We start from the raw sequence: 23,413 nt of genomic DNA, 5'->3' as shown, positions 1-23,413 counted from the left end.
TTCGTTCGTCTATCGGTGCATTTGGGCCTTTTTAATTATGAGCTTGAGGAGAAGGAAGGCTCGTGCGTGCATTTTGGCTGCTATGGCCATTAGATTGCAGGCTATTAAAAAAAGAAAAAGGACCAAGAATCGGAGCTGCTGGACCAGAAACTGGCTTCTGAGGAGAGACACCTTCTCCCACATGCCATTGCTACAGGAGATACGGGAGAACAATCCTGATGATTTCAGGAATTATCTCCGTATGGATGACGCTACCTTCATGGAGCTGCTGACACTGGTTACCCCTTTAATAGAGAGAGAGGACACCTATTTCAGGAGGCCTATTTCTGCAGAGCAGAGACTGGTGGCAACGCTGCGTTACCTGGCAACAGGCAGGACCCTTGCCGGCCTGAGATTCACCACCGCAATATCATCTCAAGCGCTGGGGTTGATAATACCAGACACCTGTGATGCCATCGTCCAAGTTCTACAGGACAAATACATGAAGGTAAATATGGAAATTACATACATGTCCCCCATATGTATAGCTGTGCACATACCTGTACCCTATATGTATATCTTTACAATGCCTGTTAATTTAATCTTTTACACCAGTGGGTGGGGGGTCATTTTGATAAGGCGGGTAATAGCTTTGAGGCTGCAATTGGGGAGGGCTGATGGGTCTAAAATCAACCCAACAGATTATTAATACGCATATACTTTTATATTGCAGTTTCCATCGACCAAGGAGGAGTGGCAAAATATTGCACGTGATTTCCGTGATCTTTGGAATTTCCCTAATTGTGGTGGAGCTATCGATGGCAAACACGTCAGAATCATGCCCCCTGCAAAGAGTGGCTCTTTTTATTATAACTATAAGGGGTTCTTCAGCATTGTTCTAATGGCCATCGCTAATGCTCGATACGAGTTTGTATTTGTGGACATTGGGAAAAATGGTAGAGTTTCAGATGGAGGAGCCCTGGAGAATACATTTTTCCATGACAAACTGAAAGAAAATGAACTGAATCTGCCAGAGCGGACTGAAAATGAGCACGGTTTGAACTTTGTTTTTGTGGCGGATGAGGCCTTTGCATTGCACCCTAATGTCCTTAAACCCTACCCACAAAGGGCACTGAACAGGGAACGGCGCATTTTTAACTATCGCCTGTCACGTGCCAGGCGAGTGGTTGAAAATGCGTTTGGGATTCTGAGTAATAAATTCAGAATTTTTCACAGTGCCATCAATCTGCGCCTAGATAAGATTGACAAAGTGGTGCTGGCCTGTTGTGTGCTGCACAACTACATGCGCAGAAAAGCGGTGCACACACAACAACTGGGGGCTACAGTGGACGACAGCCAAGTTGTTGACGAGCCTATTGGTCTGACAGCTTTGGCAAATAATTTAAACACCAGAAATGCATCAACGCAAGCAAAGTTGTCAAGAGACGAGTACTTGAATTATTTCAATGGTGTTGGGGCTGTGGAGTGGCAGAATGACATGATTGCTTGAAAATATACGTTTTTGTCATTGTAAATATATTGTTTTTTGGTGTGTACTAATCAATATTTTGCCAATAAAATTTGTATACTCACAGTTCCGCACAAGTTGTCCTCTGCGTCTTCTTGCAGCAAGGAGGGGGAGGTGGAGGCCGAATCACGGCAAGTGAGTGGTAATACTCAGGTGCCAGGCATTCCTGGAGGGCACAATGCCACGACACCGGGAGTGCAGACTGTACCCAGTACCGGTGTTTATGTACTAGCAAGTAGTTGCTCCACCACACCTATTTCTATGCCAATTTCTCCTGGTACTTTTGTACAGTCTCCAGGAGCAATACATGAAGGTAAATATTGAAACAATATGCATGTACCCCATATGTATATCTGTGCCCTATAGTCACCCTGCATGGTAAATGATATTTTCACACGGACACCAACTAGATTAGAGAATTTTTAATTTTTATATAAATTATTAACTTATAAACTTATAACAAATATAACATAAATAACAAGTAAATAAATAATAAAGAAATACTTAAACATAAAAATATTTAAACTATATTATTAAAACAATAATGCACTTAAATAAACTATATAAAATATTTACATATGGTGGTAAACTTGTCCCACCCCATAATCCCCTGTATCCATCGGTGGTTGGGAGGGAGATGGACTTTCCACTAAACTCTGGAAGGGGCCACCAGGTGGACCTGGTGGGAGCGTATTAGCCGACGTTGCCGGTTGGTGCTGCCTTTGCCCAGTTGGTGGCTGGAAATGTTGGTACTGGGGATATTGCACCGGGTGAAATACCGCTTGTTGGGGTATAGGAGCTGGGCTGATGGGTTGAAATTCAACCCTAGGCAGAGGGGTCTCATCGGTGAGCCGTGTGTGCCGGGACAGAGTCCCCACACGGGCCCAGTACAGCGTCTCATAAAATATGCGCTCTACCTCCACCCTTGTAGCCGGGTCCAACTTTCGCAAATTGTCAGCCAATACACTCCCCACCCGGTCCGCATCATCCTCCTCCATGGTCATCAATCTGTTGGCAGACTCCAGGATCTTGGTGGTTGCCACGTCCGCAGCATCTGGAGTCTGCCTCGGCCTTTTGCGCCCTCTTCTTGATGGTGCTTCTGCTGTAGTTTGAGCGCTTGCTAGAGGTTCAGCGCTGGTCGTGGCGGTTGGTGTGGGGGTGGAGCAGAGGGCCGGTGAAGGCAGCTGTGATGCCACCTCCAGCGATGCCGAAGATTCCTCCTCGGCAAATAGCGATGGCTGTAACAAAACAAGATGATGTATCACTATCGATTTTTAAGACTTCCATATATTTTTATATCTACGCAGAAGAACGCAGCCCACACACCACCATGTTGCTGCCATGGATGAAAGTGAGCTAGTTGAAGAGGCGTTATGACTGGCATCTTTGGAAACTAATTATTTAGATACCAGACATACCAAATACTAATTTAAATACCAGAAATGCATCTATGCGTGCTAAATTAACCAGGGATGAATACATGCAGTATTTTATTGGTGTTGGCGCTGTGGATTGGCAGAATGATATTTCGTTAATTTTAGACAACAAAAAAATATTACAATAATCCGCGCCAGAAAGACTACAACAGTGTAGATACCAGGGATTACCAATGCCAACCAAAAGTTCCAAATACAAAAAATGTGGTAAATGCACTTGCGATGTCTGAATATTGATCACTGTGTTCTCAGGCGGATAACAGTATACCTCCACCACTGAGAAGAACCAGAATTAGGGCCACAGAGAAGGTCAAATTGACGATGTATAACCAAAAGGGGGGGTATCGCCCCCTGCAACTGACCTCTCTGTTGTGCCCAACAGAGAGGTCAGTTGCAGGGGGCGATACCCCCCCTTTTCATTTTACATGTTCACAATTTTTATACTGTACTTGCTGTTATATTTATCTGGTTTAAAAAAAAAAATTTAAAATAAAATCCGTCTACTTACTGTGCCGCAAATGGTGTCATCAGAAAGCTCTTGGTTGCACGCGGAGGTGGAGGGGGCAGGCTGGTTCCTTGCAGTGTTGCTGACCGAATCCCTGGGCAGCTCCTGGTCCACCGTGAAGGCCAGCAGGTCGTAGTACCACAGCCTGGGCACATAGACTTGGTCTGCCCCTGCCCCAGACCGCTTTGAGGACTCCACCTTATTTCCCATGTGATGCGTTGCTGCCGTGGGACCGCTTTCCACTACATACACCACCATGTTCAAATGTGTTTTTATGTTTTTTGGGTGGGTGGGCGTTCCTGCTACACCTTCACACATGGCACTTATGTCATGGCAAGCAGTCCCACGGCAGCAATGCATCACATGTGAGCAGGCCGGGATGTTCCCATGTGATGCGTTGCTGCCGTGGGACCGCTTTCCACTACATACACCACCATGTTCAAATGTGTTTTTATGTTTTTTGGGTGGGTGGGCGTTCCTGCTACACCTTCACACGTGGCACTTATGTCATGGCAAGCAGTCCCACGGCAGCAATGCATCACATGTGAGCAGGCCGGGATGTTCCCATGTGATGCGTTGCTGCCGTGGGACCGCTTTCCACTACATACACCACCATGTTCAAATGTGTTTTTATGTTTTTTGGGTGGGTGGGCGTTCCTGCTACACCTTCACACATGGCACTTATGTCATGGCAAGCAGTCCCACGGCAGCAATGCATCACATGTGAGCAGGCCGGGATGTTCCCATGTGATGCGTTGCTGCCGTGGGACCGCTTTCCACTACATACACCACCATGTTCAAATGTGTTTTTATGTTTTTTGGGTGGGTGGGCGTTCCTGCTACACCTTCACACGTGGCACTTATGTCATGGCAAGCAGTCCCACGGCAGCAATGCATCACATGTGAGCAGGCCGGGATGTTCCCATGTGATGCGTTGCTGCCGTGGGACCGCTTTCCACTACATACACCACCATGTTCAAATGTGTTTTTATGTTTTTTGGGTGGGTGGGCGTTCCTGCTACACCTTCACGCAAGCACCTGTATGTGATACTCTGTTCAGGTCCGACCACCCAAATAAACAAAGTGTTCACAGTATTTTTTGTCAGTATTTCTTAATAAATGTTAAGTGTTTATGCAGAACAATGAACATCACATATCTATCTATCTATCTATCTATCTATCTATCTATCTATCTATCTATCTATCTATCTATATATCTATCTTCTATAACTATATCTGCCAGGAATGCACACACAACGATTATTTATTTCAAAAGGAATGCACACACAACGAATATTCTTTAACAGCATGGCGCGGAAAGTACGGGGGAGAAGACTTCCTGTTGTTTACATGCTGCGCTGATGGAGGGATGACGCAGCTAGTCAACACCCACATGGGCGTGCTGCTTTTGGGAGGAATGATCGCAGGAACGGGCTGCATATCGATCGAACGTGCGTACACATGTCACTTTTCTTTCGATATGGAGCCGTCCTGTCGGAAGAATATTAAGCAGCAAAGAACCTGCGACCGACCGACCGTGGACGGCCAAGAGCGTTTTTGGCCGTTTATCGATCGCAACGAAGGTATCGGGACAGCGTACACATATATACAATCGAACGGCCGTTCGTCCGCAGATCGGAAGAACGGCCCGACGATTGTACATATGTGTACCCAGCTTAAGTGTCTTGTGATTCAATAATGGTGTGTCAGCTCATAGGAATCAAGATAGTAGCGCTCATGCACCATTGACATGAGAACCACCATGAAACATGCTAAATACCTGGCTGCATGGCAGCACACTAGGCCCAGAGATGTCTTCAGCATCATTATATGTTCATACTACTGTATATAGGGTTTCTGACGGGCAGATATGCCCTGTCAAACTCATCATTTGTCGTTGCTATTATCTGGTGTCTTCTAGTGAATTCAAGATTCCCTGACCTGCTGCACTAATTAATAAATGTGTATACATATAAATAGAATAGACTGTATGCTGCTTAACATGCAAGGAGGTTTCTATAAAGGCTACAATATTTAATATGAAAATGTTGGCAGCAGTAAGCTGCCTGTGTCTGTGTGTTTGCCGGCTATAAGAATAGACCTTGCCAGTCAGTACAGTATATTTCTTACCTGGGCCTCAACATTAGGACTATGCCACCCAATCCTCATCTTCGCCAAAGCTTTATTAACATCCAGTCCACCTGTTAATCTGCCCTGAATGCACAGTCATATACTCTCTTCTCTATCACTGTCTGTTCAATAATCCCTCACCATTCGTTCTGTTTGTGCATTTATTTAAGCTTTTACTTGCACTTATTCTTCTTTACTGTTTTGTTCATGTCTGCATTGCCAGTCTTCAATGTCTTCGGCTGAATTGTTCAACCTACTATGCAATTTGTTTGAAGTCGCTTCTCTTAAGTTTTATTCTGTTATTGTACCATATCATTTTGTAGTCTTGTACGCCCCTCTTATCAATGACTGAGTGATGTTTTTGTACTTTCTCTGCTTTGTTCTTACTTCTGTGTATTGCATCTCTGCTTTGTTCATCTGTGTTTCGATATTTACCCCTTGTACGATGATGTAGAAACTCTTTGGTGCTTTTTTAGAAATGATAATGATGATAATAATATGTAACAATTACAGGGGACCATTTTTTATGTTTTTTTTTTATTTATTTTTACTTTCATTACATTTTTCTTACAACTTTATTTGGCATGAACTTGAAATGGGTAAAACATGCAGTATTAGGACATTCAGACATTAGGACACTATGCAAGAATATGTGTTCACTAAGGGCTATATTACCACCACCCATGTTGTGGCATGAAAATTTTTAGGCCAACTCTAATGCGGTCATAAAAAGAAATGCATGCATTTCTTAAAGTAGGGGCACTGTAGCTATCATAAGAAAATGGGTATTTGAGGGGGGGGGGGGGGGGGGATTTCTCTCAGAATACCTTTAATATCTATCCTGCTCAAGACAGATGATCTTTTTGACATAAGAAATCCTAGTGATTCTTGTGTTCCTCCAGCTTCTATTTTATGAAATACTTGTAACTAAATTTAAAGATACTTGAAACTACATTTAAAGATTCACTACTGTAAAGCTGGCCATACACTAGGCAATTCACATGCGATTTGTGCCAGTTTTCACAATTAAAAGCGTCCAAATTGCATGTGATTGGTCCAATGCGATCCGTGTTCCCGTGCGCATAGCAACAGAGCCTGTGAGTCACACCTACTGCTGAAGCGATCTGTTGAAATGCATCCGAACCAGGCTAACTTGGCTGGGATCGCATGCAATATGTATTATATGCGAAAGGATACAATATATCACATGCGATCCTGCCCAGGGAAGGTCCTGGGCGGGATTTGTGTGCGAGGGGCCTTAAAACATACACGGAATAAGTTTGATAGTGTCTTCTAATGCTGTCCTGTATTATGGCAACAAAGTTAATGCTTTATTGTAGTGATCAATCAATTTGTTTTACAGGTTTGCAGTGGCATTCACGTACAAGATGAAAGACCTTGCAGCAAAACACTGGGTATGACACTGCTCTCTTTTTTTTTTTTTTTTTTTTGACATCCAAGTACAGGGCGGATTTGGGCCAGCACTTTTACTTGTGTAGATATATTGTATCTCAGGTCAGACCCAGGACTTTAGGTGGAAAACAGATATTATAGATAGAACACCCTGAAGACTGCATAGTCTCAATTTCTTAACATTGAAACCATGGGGAAATGTCTCATGGTCTACATCAGGGATGGGGTACCTTCGACCCTCCAGCTATTGTTGAACTACACATCCCAGCATTCCCTGTAACAGTTTTAGTATGGCCAAATAGCAAAACTGTAGCAGGGCATGCTGGGATCTGCAGTTCAACAACAGCTGGAGGGCCGCCGGTTTCCCATCCCCGGTCTACATGATGTCTGTCTGCAGCCTTGGTTCAAGTAGATAAGTATCGTCTCGAAGCCATTTGAAATATTTTAGTTTATATTACCGCGTATTCCTGCTGAAGACTAAAACTTGAATGTTTTCTGGCCAGCTGGTGCGGCTGCCAGAATCCTCATGAAACATTGATATTTTCAGTTAGACTTTCTTATGGGCGGAAAAAATAATAATTACGTTTGTCTCTGAGTGTATGTTGGCTGTCTGATGTTTCCGCTCTGTAGTAAGACTTTTTTCCTCTTTCATTATTTCTTAGCCAGAAGCAAAATATAAAATACACATTCAATCTCAAGGTAAGATTTTATAGTTATATTAAATGTGACACTGCGTATGTAATGAGGGAATGTGGATGCTTTATTATTTTTTTTAGTTCTGAAAATAACAATTGCATTTCATGCTTTTCAAAAATGCCTATCAATATGGTCAGAAAGCGTTTCGGGTATAACTTAGTTTAACAGTAGTTCTCAATTGTTTTGTTCCAGTACATCCAATGGATGGTTTACTATATTTGGTACAGTACACTTGCACAGTCACTCCTTCATACAAATAGCAGTCAGCCAATCGTGGAAGCAACTCTGTGCATAAACCATGCAGACATCAGGACTAATTCAGACCTGGTCGCTGCTGAGCAAATTAGCAATGGCCAGCGAACAGGTAAATGCTGCCCCACTATAGTGAAATCCTGCCTTGTGAATTAATGTCCTCTCTGTTATGGATAGATGTGTATGGCTACAGAAGACTTCACATCAAATGATTTTTCCACTTAGTAGCCAGGGACTTACTCATTGGGTGCGATGAAAACGCTTGGGCATGCCTAGCAGTTTTTCTGTCATGTCTGCGCTTTTTTTGACACTCCCACTAAATGGCCGGTTACCCAGGTACCAGCCTCCTTTCAATTACTTGGTGAATGGCTAGCGAAGGAAAAAAATTGGCAGGATATCTTTTCTAAAAGGCATCACGCCCCAGAATTGCGTACCAGATGTAGGTTGCAGTTCCTCTTCCCTGCCTGGGGTGTCGCTATCTGCTGTAGTGCTTCTAGCATAGTCTGGTCTGTATATCAGCACTGATATGCAAACCAGACTTGTTCTAGAAACACCACAGCAGACAGCGACACCCCAGGCAGGGAAGAGGAACTGCATGGGTTTTCAAAGATGGCGGGTGCTGGAATGAACACTACAGATGCATGTGCAGTGTATCGATAATCGGCCTCTGTGCAAATTCACACAGCAGAGATCAATGGTTTCAATGAGGCCCATTGTTAAGAAGTTTAATTTGTAGTCAGACCAAACAGCAGAATGGGTAAAAATTGATTTAAGTGACCTTGTCCGGGAAATGATGGTGTCAGGGTAGTTTGCATATCTCATAAACTGCTGATCTATGTGGTAGTTTACAGATAAGTATACACACAGCAAAAACCTTTACCTTGTATGTGTATGCAAAAAAGCCTTGTTATTGTGAGAAATCAGAAGAGACTGGCTGGAGTAGTTGAAGATGACACAATGGTGCATTCGTGTCAGGTGGAGTCAGTCCATACATTATCGGTGCAAGGCAGAACAGCATTTCTAAAAACACAGGGCCGTGAACCCTGAGGAGATGGGCTCCAGCAGCAGATAGGACCAGGAAACTGTCACTGGTCCTATGTCCAGAACCATCTGCAGTTCAGTCTCCTAGATGATATCACTCATGGTTTTTCTTGGAACTCCCAGATAAACAATAATATTATATAGCGGTTTCATAAACGATATGGTAACATAATAGGTAAGGTTGACTAAAGACTTTCATCCATCAAGTTCTACCTGTTTGAAATAAACTTGCAGCAATAAAGTACCTGGACAATTGTATACACTGGATTGTGTAAGGCTGTGTTAATGAAAACACATGGGGGACACTGCAAGATCGCATGAACATATATTACAGTATGTTGTCTCATCTGCCATGTATAGGGCTACCAAAATACTACTTTGCAGAAGGTTTGGTTTAAAAGATACATTTCAAATTAATGAAAATGTATTTATGATATTCTTAAAATATAATGGAATGAAGTCAAATCAATACAGTATGTGGTGTCCTGGAATCAGGAAATTACATCCCGTGGAGCTAAAACGTATGAAACATCAATACAACAAACCTGAGTTTTCTCAGTTATGCATGCTGTAAGTGTAAAGAGAAATCATATATTCTAGACCTATCAAATAAAAGGAAACGTGCTTGGGGAAGTAATTATAGTCCAAATAGTAAAAAGTGAATTATTTATAATGCAGCAAATACTGTAGGACAATGTCCTCTGTTTATACATGAAATGGTGGCTGTATAATATCTATTGTAATTGCAGAGGGTTCTTGCTTTGACAAAGCACAGATTCATTACCTCCCAGGTATTATGCTATTTGGCATTAAACATTTTGGTTACCTCTATATACAGTGCATTAGCCCACAGTGCCTATAGAAATGACAAGCATAGTGGCCATTAATCTGTAATATATTTGGATAAAGGAATTGAGTGAATTAAGTTCTTTATGATGTTTGTGAGTGCAGCTTAGATAATAATGTTAGTCATCCTGTTGAGGAGCCAAGAACGTAATGGACACAGGTGATGGAATAGATCTAGCTTATCATTGACAATGAGGCTTTTCCTAAAGGATTGTAGTGAATAGCTGTGGAATTTATGGAATTCAGATATAAGCAATACATAAAAGAGGTCTGCATTTAAGGTTGTTATTGCTTTTTATATATATTGTGAGAAGGAATCACACAGATTGGTTTGAAACAAATCTGTTTTTTTTTATTTGTAGCATGTAGACCAGGGCTGGGCAACACCGGCCCTCCAGATGTTGATGAACTACACATCCCAGCATGCCTTGCATCAGTTTCAGCATGGCCACATAGCAAAACTAATGCAAAGCATCCTGGGATGTGTAGTTCATTAACATCTGGAGGGCCGGTGTTGCCCATCCCTGATGTAGACAGACAGCATACCAGGATAACAGCTTGGCAGTTCTTGGGTTACAGCATGACCGTTCCCAGCTAACAGCAGCGGCAGGTTTCAGCAGGAAACACACATGCTTCACAATTGCCCAGAATCCCTAACGTAATCCCTACATTCCCCCTGGCCTGTAGCCCAGCTGCTAACAGGCATTGGGAACACTGGCCCTAAGCTCTGGACAAACGTGTAATAGGAAATAACAGGTGTGGATAATTAGCAGACAATGATTCACAAAACATCTTAGGAAAACCCAAACTGGATCTCACTATCCCTGCTACTGCTTTAAATCCTAGATTGGATCTTCCACATTCACCTCATGTGGAAGTGCTGTCCCTTTTTTGGATGCTTCTTATGAGATTGATTGGTGCAATCACAAATGCAAGAGACCATATCGCATGTAAATCCCCTAGAGTATGGCCAGCTTGTGGATATCTATTCCCTGCATCTGCAATACAAAGGGGCATACACTGTTCTTTATTAAAATATTTTATTTTACAAGATCTTTTTGCAGCCTGATAACATCCAGTGGTTCAGATATTTTCAAATAATGATCAACAAAAAGTCTGACGCGTTTAGTCATCAAGACTTCATCAGGGGTGATGATAAATTATGTGGGGATACCAGGGTACCGTATTCCACTGAGTGCAAAGTGTGGGTCCTCTTGGACTTCTTATAACATAAAAAATATTCACTGGTATCCAATGTAGAGTGGGCAAAAAAATCGCGTAATTAGTGTTGGGTTTTGGCAACTGATCCTGTTGGGCTCAGAACAGATAAATCGCAGGTAAATCTCCAAATCCGTGGACACGCGGACAGCTGCAAGTCTTACAGCTTTTTGGAGAGTGTCCACGGATTTGGAGTATCCCCACATAATTGATCATCACCCCTGATGAAGTCTTGATGACGAAACGCTAAAGGACAGGACCCGCAAGCATATTAGTCACTAATAGTGACACTAGAATATACACAGATATAAACTGAAGCTGCATGCAGGGCACAGGTAAGTCCAAAGGGTCTTTAACTGATGCAGCTCCATGATCTGCTCATGTATTTCTGTCTGCCTGCCTTGGCGCAGCTCCACAATCTGGTCCAGCAAGTCAATTTGTATACCCATACCAAAAGGACTGCCTACAACCATATGCTCTGAACACCTGGACCTACTGGGCAATTATCCGGGACTTGACCGAAACCCATGCAGCTTATTCCATAAGGAGACCCCAAACACCCCTCTGTCTCTGATAGGTAACTATTATGTGCTGGTGCAGTGAATTATAACATTGTCCATCTTGTGGAGTCACCGTATCAGCCCAAGAGATATTTATCTCTCAATCCCATTAATTATTTTTAAACATTATAGTATTGTATTTTTATGATTGTGAGAATATTCATTTATAATGTGTTTTATTTCATTAATACATGTCATATAAATATTTCTAACAGTGCTAGTGTACATTCTTCAGTTCCCTAGTGCTGTACATCCTTTTTTCTTTGATCATTTTTATATTAGGGAGACCTACACACTCACAGTACAGCAGCTTTGGCCGTGCCCGTGGTTCTTATTCTTCTTACAATTGTTTCTGTTGATCATTATTTGAAAAATATCTGATCCACTGGATGTTATCAGGCTGCAAAAAGATCTTGGAAAATAAATTATTTTAATAAAGAGAAGTTTTAATGAAAAATGCTTTCTAAAAAATCTGTATAACCAGCTGTTATAGTGTCACTTATAAGTGCTTTCTTGGCTGATGGTGGCACATTCACATATATATTATAGTGTGTGTGTATATATGTGTTATATATTTAGAGTTTACAGGACATAAAATTTTGCTGTTGTAAAATACTCTTTATATTGCCTTTAGGTTCCAATTTTCTCCAAGCATCGTATCATTCATTGCGACAATTCTCATTCTCCAGCCGAGAAATTACGTCAATCTCCTACAAACCCTTTTCCCTGGAAGGACATTGTTGCCAAATTAGGCAATTTATAGCCTAGGATGAATATAGGAACATAGATTTCAGAATCCAATCAGCAGCTTTTTATAAGGACCCAGTGAACATGTGAGGTCCTAGGAAATGACTCCCAAAAGCCAGGTGCCAACATTTATTTATTTTTGAGCATTGAGTATCTGGCTCCTGAGATTTTCCCAGCCCTGAACGAATACATATAAAAACAAAAACAATGTGTTTCTTGGTTCTAATAGTTATCCTATATTTATTAATGTGTATATAAATTATCTAAAAATTTTTTTTCGAAAAATACACAAGTCTATAAATCAATCTTTATTAAGTGAGGGCAAGTGAATTAAAAAGAGCAAAACAAATCATGAAGTTTGCGAAATTAATTGCATGGTAGGGCATATGCTGCACATGTCTCCAGTGTCCTATCAGCAGCCAGGGCACCCTATATAAGTCTCTCACGGGCCACTACTCATTGCCAGTTAAACCTCTGTTGTATCCTGCCACCTAGTTCCAGTAAGCACTCTCCAGAGATTGTCACACAGTTCAGGGAGTTCTATCCTTAAGGCCCCCCATACACTAGTAAGATTTATCTGACCTGTAAATTGCATCTGATTTCCCTTGAACTTCCCCAGCAGCTTCCCAGGAGGCCTACATACAATTTGACACTTGATGTGCTGTTTTATACATCCAATTTGTGTCCGATAAATCACATGTGATTTATCTGATGCAATGTCATGTGATTTACAACACCACACTGCCTAGCGGCCCTGAGCCATCAGCGGAGTCCCTGATCCTAGGCTGTCCCTATGAGCCCACATCCCCTGTTTTTTACCACAGGATTTTCTGGTAATCTGTCATAAATACATTGTGCTGGTAATCACATATACTACAATACACAGTGAATTTTATCCCAGGTAAATCACATTCAATTCTCATGGTGTGTACACACGGTGCGATATGTCTTCCGAAGTTGCCGATATAGTGCACATCGGAAGCCATATCGCATGCTGATTGTGTACTTTTTAGGGCTTGCGAGCCCGATGCGCTGCAGAAGGCACTAGGCAGGGCAGGAGGCAGCCACAGCATCGAGTGCGGAGAAAATTTCACAATAGGGCCACACGGATTGAGACAAGTCACACACACAATGGATTGAGAAAAAATGCACAACAAACTCCACAAACATGGAAATTGCGCTCCGAAGCTGCGCAGCAAAAATTTACACCGTAATGCCCATTACATGTTAAGCCACACACCATAATGTCCATTATGTATTATGCCAATTATAAATTGTGCAACATAAATGCTGCTTACCTACATGCTTGTTGCCAGGGGTTCCATTTTCATTGCCATCTGGGATTACATGGTCGTTGCCATGCGGGATTACATGCCCGTTGAAATGGGGGTTACATAGTCATTACTATGGGGGTTACATGGTTGTTGCCATGTAGGAATAAATAAATGCGGTACTCTTTACCTAGAACGGCGCCCACGATTTTGATCGTGGGCATCGTTAGTAAAAAATCGCGAGGATCATGTTGATCGTGGGGTGGCGTTAACAATTGTGGGGGCCATTTCACACTTCAGGGTGCCTATTTGGCCTCTGTGGCCCATTTAACATTGTTTCCTATGGAAAAATCGGGTCAATTGAGGCATTGAACAGGAAAATCGGGTCAATTGAGACATTTAACATTGTTCCCTATGGGAAATCGCAGGCATCGCGTCGGTCGCATCGCACCCGATTTTTTAGTGCATTCGATGGCCGCGATGGGCGCCCTTCTAGATAAAGAGTACCATAAATGCTAGTTGCCAAGGGGGAATATATGCTCCCACCACCCCCCAACAGGGACAGCCGCCACCGTGGACTGTAACTAGTATGCTCTGACATATATAGTGTTAGATCCTCTGATAGAGGAACATTGCTGTGCCCAATATATGCAGTATTTTCAATGACAGCTGCCGCTGCCGGGAAGGACTGTAATATGTGCTGACAGCCGGGCAGACAGAGAGCCGGGGGCTGCCCGGCTGTATTCACAGTGCTGCATGTTCCGGACTCCCGGCTATTTCAAATTTCGCGCCACTGCTCAAGCCAAAAATATAGGGGAGTGTCATAATGGGAAAGGGGCGTGGCCACAAAATAACACTGATTTATATTATGCAACAAAGTTGTCTCCAATATTCAAATTATTGCAACAGTGCCAAATACATAAATGCCCACACAGTGCAGGTACAAAAATTCCCTTCACAGTGCCAAATACATAAATGCCCCCACAGTGCCAAATACATATATTCCCCCACAGTGCAGGTACATAAATGCCCACACAGTACCTGTGCCAGCGACTAGGGAGGGGGAGTGCAGTGGGACATGGGCAGGTGGGCCGCTGCTGAGCCGGTGGGTGCTCATCAATTTCCGTGGGTGCTCGGGCCCTCAAGCACCCACAAAATCGTCACCTATGGCGCGAGATTTCAATAGCCTGGAACCGGGAGTCTGGAACATGCAGCACTGTGAATACAGCCGGCCAGCCCCCGGCTCTCTGTCTGCCCGGCTATCTGCGCATATTACAGTCCCGGCGGTGGCTGTCCCTGTTAGGGGGAGGGGGGGGGGAATGTGTGTCAGGAATGTGTGCCCGGGTGCCCCCCCCTCCTAAATCCACCCATGCACTCAGCAGCCGGAGAGACCTCGTGACGGCGCGCGGCTGCACACTGTGTGCACACAGACACGGGAGGCGACGGAGCACTTCTTTTACCGCTCAGTGCTGTCACTACATTTGTGACAGCCTGACAGGACACTGCGGCGGCTTCCCTCCGGCAGCCGTTTACGGTGACGTACACGTGCTGCGGGGGGTGGGAGGAGGGTACAAACCTATAGATATATCGGATCTGATACATCATGGGTGCATAAGCACCCGCGATATGCCCATGCATCTTATGTTCTGCAGGTCTGACGCCCTGATCCGATCTGATGTGCACGGGACCGCGCATCAGATCAGATGTCAAACACATGCGATTTCCTGCCGATTTCACCCGATTTATCGGCCCAAAGGGCCGAAATCGGGTGAAATCGGCCAAAAATCGCATAGTGTATGGGGGCCTTTAGTCATACTACTTAGCACAATCCTTTGTCTCTTGTGCATTGTTAATGTTTCAAGTACCAGTCAGTTTTGCTGACTATTTTGCTGGACTCCTGTGTAAGCTGTATGCCAGCTAACCCTGCTTAGTGCTATCCACAGCTACATTTTGGTATGGCTCTTCAGTGCTAATCAGTGGAGCTGTGCACAACCCGGAGACTCTGAGGGCCAGACAGCCTGCTGTTACTGAACAATAATATGTTGAAAGCAACCAGTGCTACATTAAAGGAAGATGGGATGTTACCCATAGCAACCAATCATATTCTACTAATTATTTAGCATAGATAGATAAAATGTGATTGGTTGCTATGGGTGGCATTATCCCATGTTAATCCCATTTGAGCTCCCATTTTAGTAAATTTACCCCTAAGTGTTCCCCTATTTAGAAATAAAAGAAATGTGCTTGTAGAGATCTTAAATCTTGGTGTTTTTCCTTTTCAGGTTCAATATCACTTAGGCCCCCATACACTCTAAAACTATATTAAAAGCTATATTGTTTATTTTGGTCCTTCTAATCGATATTGGGGCAGATGTATTAAGCCTTAACAAGAGATAAATGCAAGGGTGATAAAGAGAGATAAACATCCAGCCAATCAGCTCCTTACTGACTTTTTTCAAACACAGGCTGTAACATAGTAGTTAGGAGATGATTGGCTGGACGTTTATCTCTCTTTATCACACTTGCATTTATCTCTTGTTAAGGATTAATTCATCTGCCCCATTGTTTGTAATATCACATTGTGTATGCTCGATATTGTTAACAATGCCCACTGTTATGGGTCGTTACTGACCCCCGTAGTCTGTGCTGCTTGCTGAATGTTGACTACAGACAATGATGCATGTTAGGAGCAAACTGAACAATATTGTTAACGATATCATTCAGTGACATTACGTCACTGAATGATATCGTTAACAACATTGTTCAGTTTGTATGCATGATATCATTCGGCCTTGAGCTCTGACGATATGGTAAATGTTATCGTTCATATAGCTTATCATCTAGTGTGTGAGGGGCTAACTTTAGCTTTCTGCGCTGCATTCACATTAAGGTATCTTTTTTTAATCCTAATGGTGCGGTTATATATAAACAATATGATGTTAACCGTTCACAGGAAATCACACTTTATTTGCTTTCTGTTACGTATTCATAGATTGATTTACTTTTTGTTCGCATCCCATTTGATGTAGGTTGATCTTTTGGGAATGTAACGAGTTTCTTTAAAAATATTTATTTATATAATTGATAAAGATCAGGTATTTAAAATAGTAGTAACAGGTTCATAAAAAGTGAGATTTCAAAGTGCACCAGTAGTGGATAAAGGCCCTCATTCTGGTTCCATTAGTCCCCCGCATGTTCGCATGGGGGACCGATGGTAAGCCTCTGCGCATGCACATACTTCATATACACATGTACAGGGCTTCTGAGCGGGCGCTTCTTGGGGCGGTAGCAGCGCTGGGGCATGAGAACGCCCTGAGTTTCATGGGCGTCCCCATAAAAATGCTCTGCGTTCCCATGCAAATGCAGGCTGGATGCATAGTGCCGGGGGTGGGTGGCTGACATATTTGCAAGCCCAGGAGAAGTCTTTTGATATTCGTCGACCATTGAATGATTTCTCCTGCTGCTGCTCTATGCGTGGAGATGGGTTTTCATAAAACATCCCTCTCACATGGTTGTGAGGGGATACGGCGGTGGGGGGCCCTTTACAGCGGACGGGCTCTCTGGGACTCTGTATGCTGCGATCTTTGCAGCTTACCGAGTCAACCCAAATGAGGGCCAAAGTTCTTGAGGATGACCTGAGTACTGAGTGATTCCCTGTGCTGCAGTTCATGGATGGCTAAATGAAACAAAGGTGCAGCTTGTCCAGTCAAATCACTTCTGGTTCTGTCTCCGAATAGAAGCATTAACATGTCTCAGATAGTCCTCTATACTTTTTCAAGATAAGCATCTTAGTTTCTGTTCTCCCCTTTTTTTCCCAATGATACCTAACCTTAGTCTGCCAACTGGAACACCTAAACCCCCTTTTTTAACTACTGCTAATGCTTTAAAATGACTACATCTCTGACTGGTTTAACTTTTATGTATAAATTTACAAAGATAAGAATTTATATATTAAAATGCCACCAGACACACACCAGGGAGTATAAAAATGTTTACTCCACAGGGCTCTAATGCCAGTGAAAGACTATCCTTCAGCTTATCTGCAGCATTGTCCTATGCTCCTATCAGTTCTGAATCAACTCCCGTTCAATCAATCCGGTTACTCCTCTGGAATTATATCTTCAGTCTTTAGCTCCAGTCTGGTCAATCCGGTTACTTCCTGGAGATTATATTTTTCAGTCTTCAACGCCAGTCCTCTTAGTCCAGTTACTATTCTGGAATTATAGTCTTCAACTGCAAACTATGCAATTTAATTATTCTGGAAATATTATTCTTCAGTCACATAGGCCCTTATTCTGATCAGTGCGGATATATCCGCGTGCGTTCGGTCTGCCGATGTTTTGTGTCTGCTGCCCGCCCAGATCTCTGCTTTTGCACGGAAAAATGTCCGTGTGGTCTGAGGTTGCGGGAGCTGGTGGAGCACTCGGTCCTGCATTCGATGGTCTGCGACCATCGAATGATGGGGGAGGTTCCCTTAGATGGAGGAGGCGTATTCCGTGAAAAATACACGTGCGGTCCGTTCGGACAGCTTCTTACCGCATACGGACGGAATTGGCGATCCGTATGGAAGGCGGGGTTTCGCACGCACGGTCCTGGCCGCATAATCGGCTCCGGCCACACCGATCAGAATAAGGGCCATAGTTATTAGGACTTTGCCTTTCTTCCATTCAGTTTGTCTACCTACAATAGTTCTTCCCAGAGTAACTCCAATTAGTGAACCCGGGCAAAGGGGCCGCATGATGGAAGTCTTCACCAGGAACCTCCACCAGTCCATACCTCCTTGCAGCGGTTCTTGGTGAAGACTCCTGTCATGTTAGATTCCATGCCCTTGTCCTGGGTCACACCAATGTCTTTACTGGTTCTTCACACTTCCACCGTTTATGCACAAGAAATATTTAAAACCTGCTAAATTATAACTTCCAAGTTCCAATCCGGTGAGTCCTCCGGCCAGGCCCACAAAAACAACTCCCGTGACATTAATATGTTTAGCATGCTTTCGTAAATATTAGTTTTTAATTGTGTTAAATATGTATGTATAAAAAAAAGGATAGGGTACAATAGCGGCCTTAGGTGTCTTTATTTCTATAAAATGATGACTGACATAATAGATAAAACATAGAAAATACACCTACTGTAAGGTCACTATTATACCTTATCCTTTGTTTTATACATATTAAAATAAGACACATCAACACTGCCTGAATCTTTTAGGGTTAAGCTTGTACCCAGTTTCTCAGTATTTATTGCTGATGCAAGTTAAGGCCCCATACTTTATTCAATTCACCTGCAAATAGGGTACTTTTTCTTGCTAGTTGCTCCCAGCCCCTGTGCACGGCTGTCAGTCAACTTGCAAACAGCCAGTCTTCATTTGCAAGGGGAACCCATGCATGCACACAGCGTCCGGTGTGCATGAGCGGTCATTCGATAATTAGCAGGACTGAATTTGTAGCCCTGCCACAGAATCTGAATCGGGCCCCATGTCCATACCAGCACTGTGAAATGAGATCTGTTCAGTGTTTGCATTTCAACTACACTGACATTCTGAATGTCAGCATAATGACTACATATAGACACATTTTATGGATCTCCTCTCTAGTGGTATTGCAGTGGCGAAAGAGAAGAAAGACTTGGTAGGGTGGCTTGCTGGTCTGATATCTGGGAATGGGGATTGACAGTACACAGTATTGTTTTCATATCTATATACAGTACATTGTTGGTCTCCTTTCCCCTAGATGGAGACTGCCGCGGGGTCATCTTGTGTAATGTAACAATTAGTTCTTTTATTTATATTTTAATTTATAGAGTACTGAGCTTTATAGCTTTTAACAGTATTATGACTCTGTTAAAACATGTATTATGTAGCAACATGGACATAACGGCTAATAGCCTACACATACTGTATACATGTACTTTAATTGTTTTGTAGCTATTTATCTTTTATATAATGCTTTTACACCCACTGTTAGGTGACAACCTCTGAAGAATGTTTGTTTACACTTTTGACTTTTTTTTTTTTTTTTTAATAGGAATTTTAACTATGCCAAATGTGTCTTTCCATTGTGAAGGCTTTCTACATAATGCAGGTAAATAATAATAATAATATACCTTGTCAAAATTCACCAATCCTTTAAAAAATGAACTCTGTCATTCTGCTATGGTAACCATCCATGTGCACGTACTACCAGTCGGCGAGGACCCCCACAAGTTTGTGGTTCAGGGAGGTGTAATGTTTAAATATTACCCAGCATGTCGTTCTTCTTTGTCTCAGTTCATGATCTGAAATTCAGCTTTGCCACAAGAATAACTCTATTACATGTTTAGTGAAATGAGTAAAGTTTTATTGTTCCTCAGTGAGAAAAACAAAATAGCAATCTAGCAAATATGATACCTTTTAATGGCTAACAAAAATAAATGTTGTTAAAATGCAAGCTTTCGAGACTTCTTAGGTCTCTTCCTCAGGCATGGTATAACAAGGTGTGTGAAGAACCACATATATATACACAGCAGAGTAGGAACAAGATGTGATAGATGGACATTCTTAAGATCAAAACAAAACAAAACAAAACAAAACATCTATCACATCTTGTTCCTACTCTGCTGTGTATATATATGTGGTTCTTCACACACCTTGTTATACCATGCCTGAGGAAGAGACCTAAGAAGTCTCGAAAGCTTGCATTTTAACAACATTTATTTTTGTTAGCCATTAAAAGGTATCATATTTGCTAGATTGCTATTTTGTTTTTCTCACTGAGGAACAATAAAACTTTTCTTATCAACTGGCTAACACGGTACCAAACTTTTTTTTTTTTAGTGAAATGAGTGAAATGATTAAACTACTTATCAGCAGGAATAAAGCTATAAACATGATAGGGAAAACGTTATCCAATCTGCCACACTAGCACTTCTGCTACTGTATGTATAATGAATGAACCACATTCAGAGAACAGATTCATCCCATTTGTAAGTAAATGTGGTTATTCAGTACCTGTGTCCCAGTCTCAAGAGGAGCTGCATCCGGTTATTGAGACCTGCAGAAGTCCGAGCACACATCATATTTAGTTATTTCTGAAATGTAATAATCATTCCACCATAAAATAAGATTTAAAAATATGAAACTGGCTTGGTTACTCCTTTTGTGTACTTTGACTTATCCAAAGTCCTTGTGTTCACAGAAAAGTAGAACTAAAGTAACTTTGATTGACAGCTGGTATCTCTGCGGTTGAAGAAGCCGCGTTTCGCCATAAACTATTTGTGCACAGTCGAGCAGCTGTGCATTGGTATTCTGTTTTTTTTTTTTTTCACAGATCTTGGGGAAATAACATAAAATATAATACAACCACCATGTTTATTCTGCTTAATAATTATACATATTCTCACAGCACCGCCTGCTTTTATTAAGGAGATGATAATACAGTTTTACATTATGTGACTAGAACTACATTTTGGGAATATGTTTATACTTTTTGTAATGTAATTAGTCTCCCTATCTCTCTTTCTGCCTCTCTCTCTCTCTCTCTCTCTCTCTCTCTCTCTCTTTCTTTCTTTCTTTCTTTCTTTCTTTCTTTCTTTCTTTCTTTCTTTCTTTCTTTCTTTCTTTCTTTCTTTCTTTCTTTCTCTCTCTGCCTCATTTGGAAAAAAAGATTTGCCATGGTAAATCATGCAAATTAGTTTAGTTTGCATGATTTACCATGGCAAAAGATATTCTCTGAGAACGTAAAAAAAAATCTTTGTAATGTGGCATTTAATGGTCCTTTTTATATAGTCACTTAAAACAGTTATTGCATAGCAATGGTGCATTGCATAAAAGTGAAAAAATCATGGACCACCATCCTCTCTGTTCCCAAATAATCTGAAGCAAGGTGCTGTGTGACCCTACAACATAGTGAATACCTACTTGAGCAACCGTGTGTGGGGACCTCACTTGGTGGCCTATTCAAATTGTTTTCTCTAAGTGGCCCATCTATGACCATTATGAGGGAAAAGGGTAACAAACCTATGCACCCCAATACATGAAACTAGCAGAAATATTAAATTTCTTTCTTGGTTTTTTTTTCCCCAGAAGTTATTATTTAAAAAAAACTGCTCCACAGCTATAAAACAATGTGCAATGTTTCCCCCATTTATTGAAGTTCCTTATGTATTCCTCTTTGGATTTCATATTTTCATTTGTGCTAGATACATACATTTGTATTTAGATTTTTTATTTACCCTTTCTGCATTCCAGTAATACTGTAGTAAGGATACCAAAAAAAAAAAAATCCAATCATAAGGAATTTATGGTTAAAGTAGAAGTTATTTTTCCAATGTTTGAAGCTTTTGCATGATTTCTTCAGAGAATGACTCACTGAGATGCAGATACTTTTGAAGAACTATTGTTTTTATATAACATGATTTGATGATGTGCTGGAAATAATATTCCCTGCATAATCACCACCAAGCAAACGTCATTTTAAAACGTTAGTATTTCCTGGTCCTTTTTCTTTTACCACTTTCAAGATTATTTTCCATTGTACTACTGTACCTGTTTATTATCAAACATGGAATCGGCTCATTTGAAATTGACATAGGACAAAAATGTGTCCATTACATTTCTGGTTCATATTTCCTTAATAAACTTCTAATATATTGCATACATAGTAAATTTCATTCCTTTCATTAATTTTTCTGCCAACAAATTATCCTGTAATATTATTTCAAAGCTTCGTACCCACTTCATTACTAGATGTGTGCTACTGTATATGCTTGTGGCTAGACCACTTGTATCTTTAACTGATGTATTAGTCGGATGATTAGTCGGACACCTCTTGAAGTAAGTGCCAGGTCAAGTTGCCAGGCAGAATGGGTCTTGCAATGTTTCTTTTGTCAGCTGCAGCATAATGGTGGTACATAGCACCGTTCTTCATAATGGGGGCCTGGAGTGTCCACGGTCCACATTAGTGCAGTTTAACTTTATTTCTATGGTGCCACAAGGAATCTGCAGCACTCATATGCAGAACACATAACCTAATAAACAAAACAGGAGACCGTAACTTACAGGTGAAGACAATATAGAACAAGTATAGGGTACATAAACATAGCTGCATCAGCAGTCCACACTGAAATAAGTATCAGGATGGCAGGGAATTTGCAGGATTTGGTTCCATCAAAGATTATTTAAGTAAGAGAAGAAAAAGCAGATTAGGTACCTCCTTCTGAGAGCTTACACTAAAAAATGGGAAGGGCTGGCAGACAGGGATGACACACATGGGTTAGACAGTGAGCGTTAAACAGAGGGAAGGAGTTTTGGCTGGGTTTGGTGAAGGAGTCTTGAGAGCCTCTTTTTGAAGTTTGGTAGTGAGGTGGATAGCCTACTGGGAGATGTAGATCAATCGAGAGAAAGAGAGTAACACATAAAAAAATCTTGTAGGTGCAGTGGGAGGAAGTATTCAGTAGGCAGTCGAGATGGCATGAATTAGCAAAGTGAAGAGGAGAGGTGGAGTATAAATGGAAATAAGGTCAGAGTTGGGCAAGTGTCTGTGAATTTTTTTTAAATAAGCATGAGAAGCTTGAATTTGATTCTGGAAGGGAAGCCATTGACGGTGAGGAACATGAGCCAAAAACAATGTAAGGAATACGTTTGTGCCTCAATGGCTGCAGCTATCGGTTGTGCTCCTGGGTTTATCAAACCTGTACAAAAATGATGGAAAACACACACAATGGTGCTAAAAAATGAATAAACACAGTGTGGATCAATGAAAAGACTCATATTATTCAAACTCCACATGTATCCTGAAGTGTCAGGTCAGCAT

General features: G+C 41.8%; 1 protein-coding gene across 2 annotated transcripts in view; it reads left to right on the top strand.

Moving 5' to 3' along the window:
• The window catches only part of GLT1D1 (glycosyltransferase 1 domain containing 1), a 116,805-nt gene that overhangs the window by 26,613 nt on the left and 66,779 nt on the right, over positions 1-23,413 (top strand). For both annotated transcript variants that reach the window (XR_014444700.1, XM_083150553.1), the window contains exons 4-6: positions 6,942-6,993; positions 7,654-7,690; positions 19,649-19,705. Coding sequence is in view for 1 of the 2 variants with exons in the window: in XM_083150553.1 (XP_083006679.1) it covers positions 6,942-6,993; positions 7,654-7,690; positions 19,649-19,705 (146 nt within the window). In the remaining variant the exon portion in view is untranslated. The remainder of the gene's footprint in view (positions 1-6,941; positions 6,994-7,653; positions 7,691-19,648; positions 19,706-23,413) is intronic.

Source organism: Crinia signifera, chromosome 1 (genome assembly GCF_055691185.1).
Source record: "Crinia signifera chromosome 1, ASM5569118v1, whole genome shotgun sequence".
NCBI classification, from domain to species: domain Eukaryota; kingdom Metazoa; phylum Chordata; class Amphibia; order Anura; family Myobatrachidae; genus Crinia; species Crinia signifera.
The sequence above is the reverse complement of the archived record's forward strand: the minus strand, read 5'-3'. Positions and strand labels throughout refer to the sequence as shown.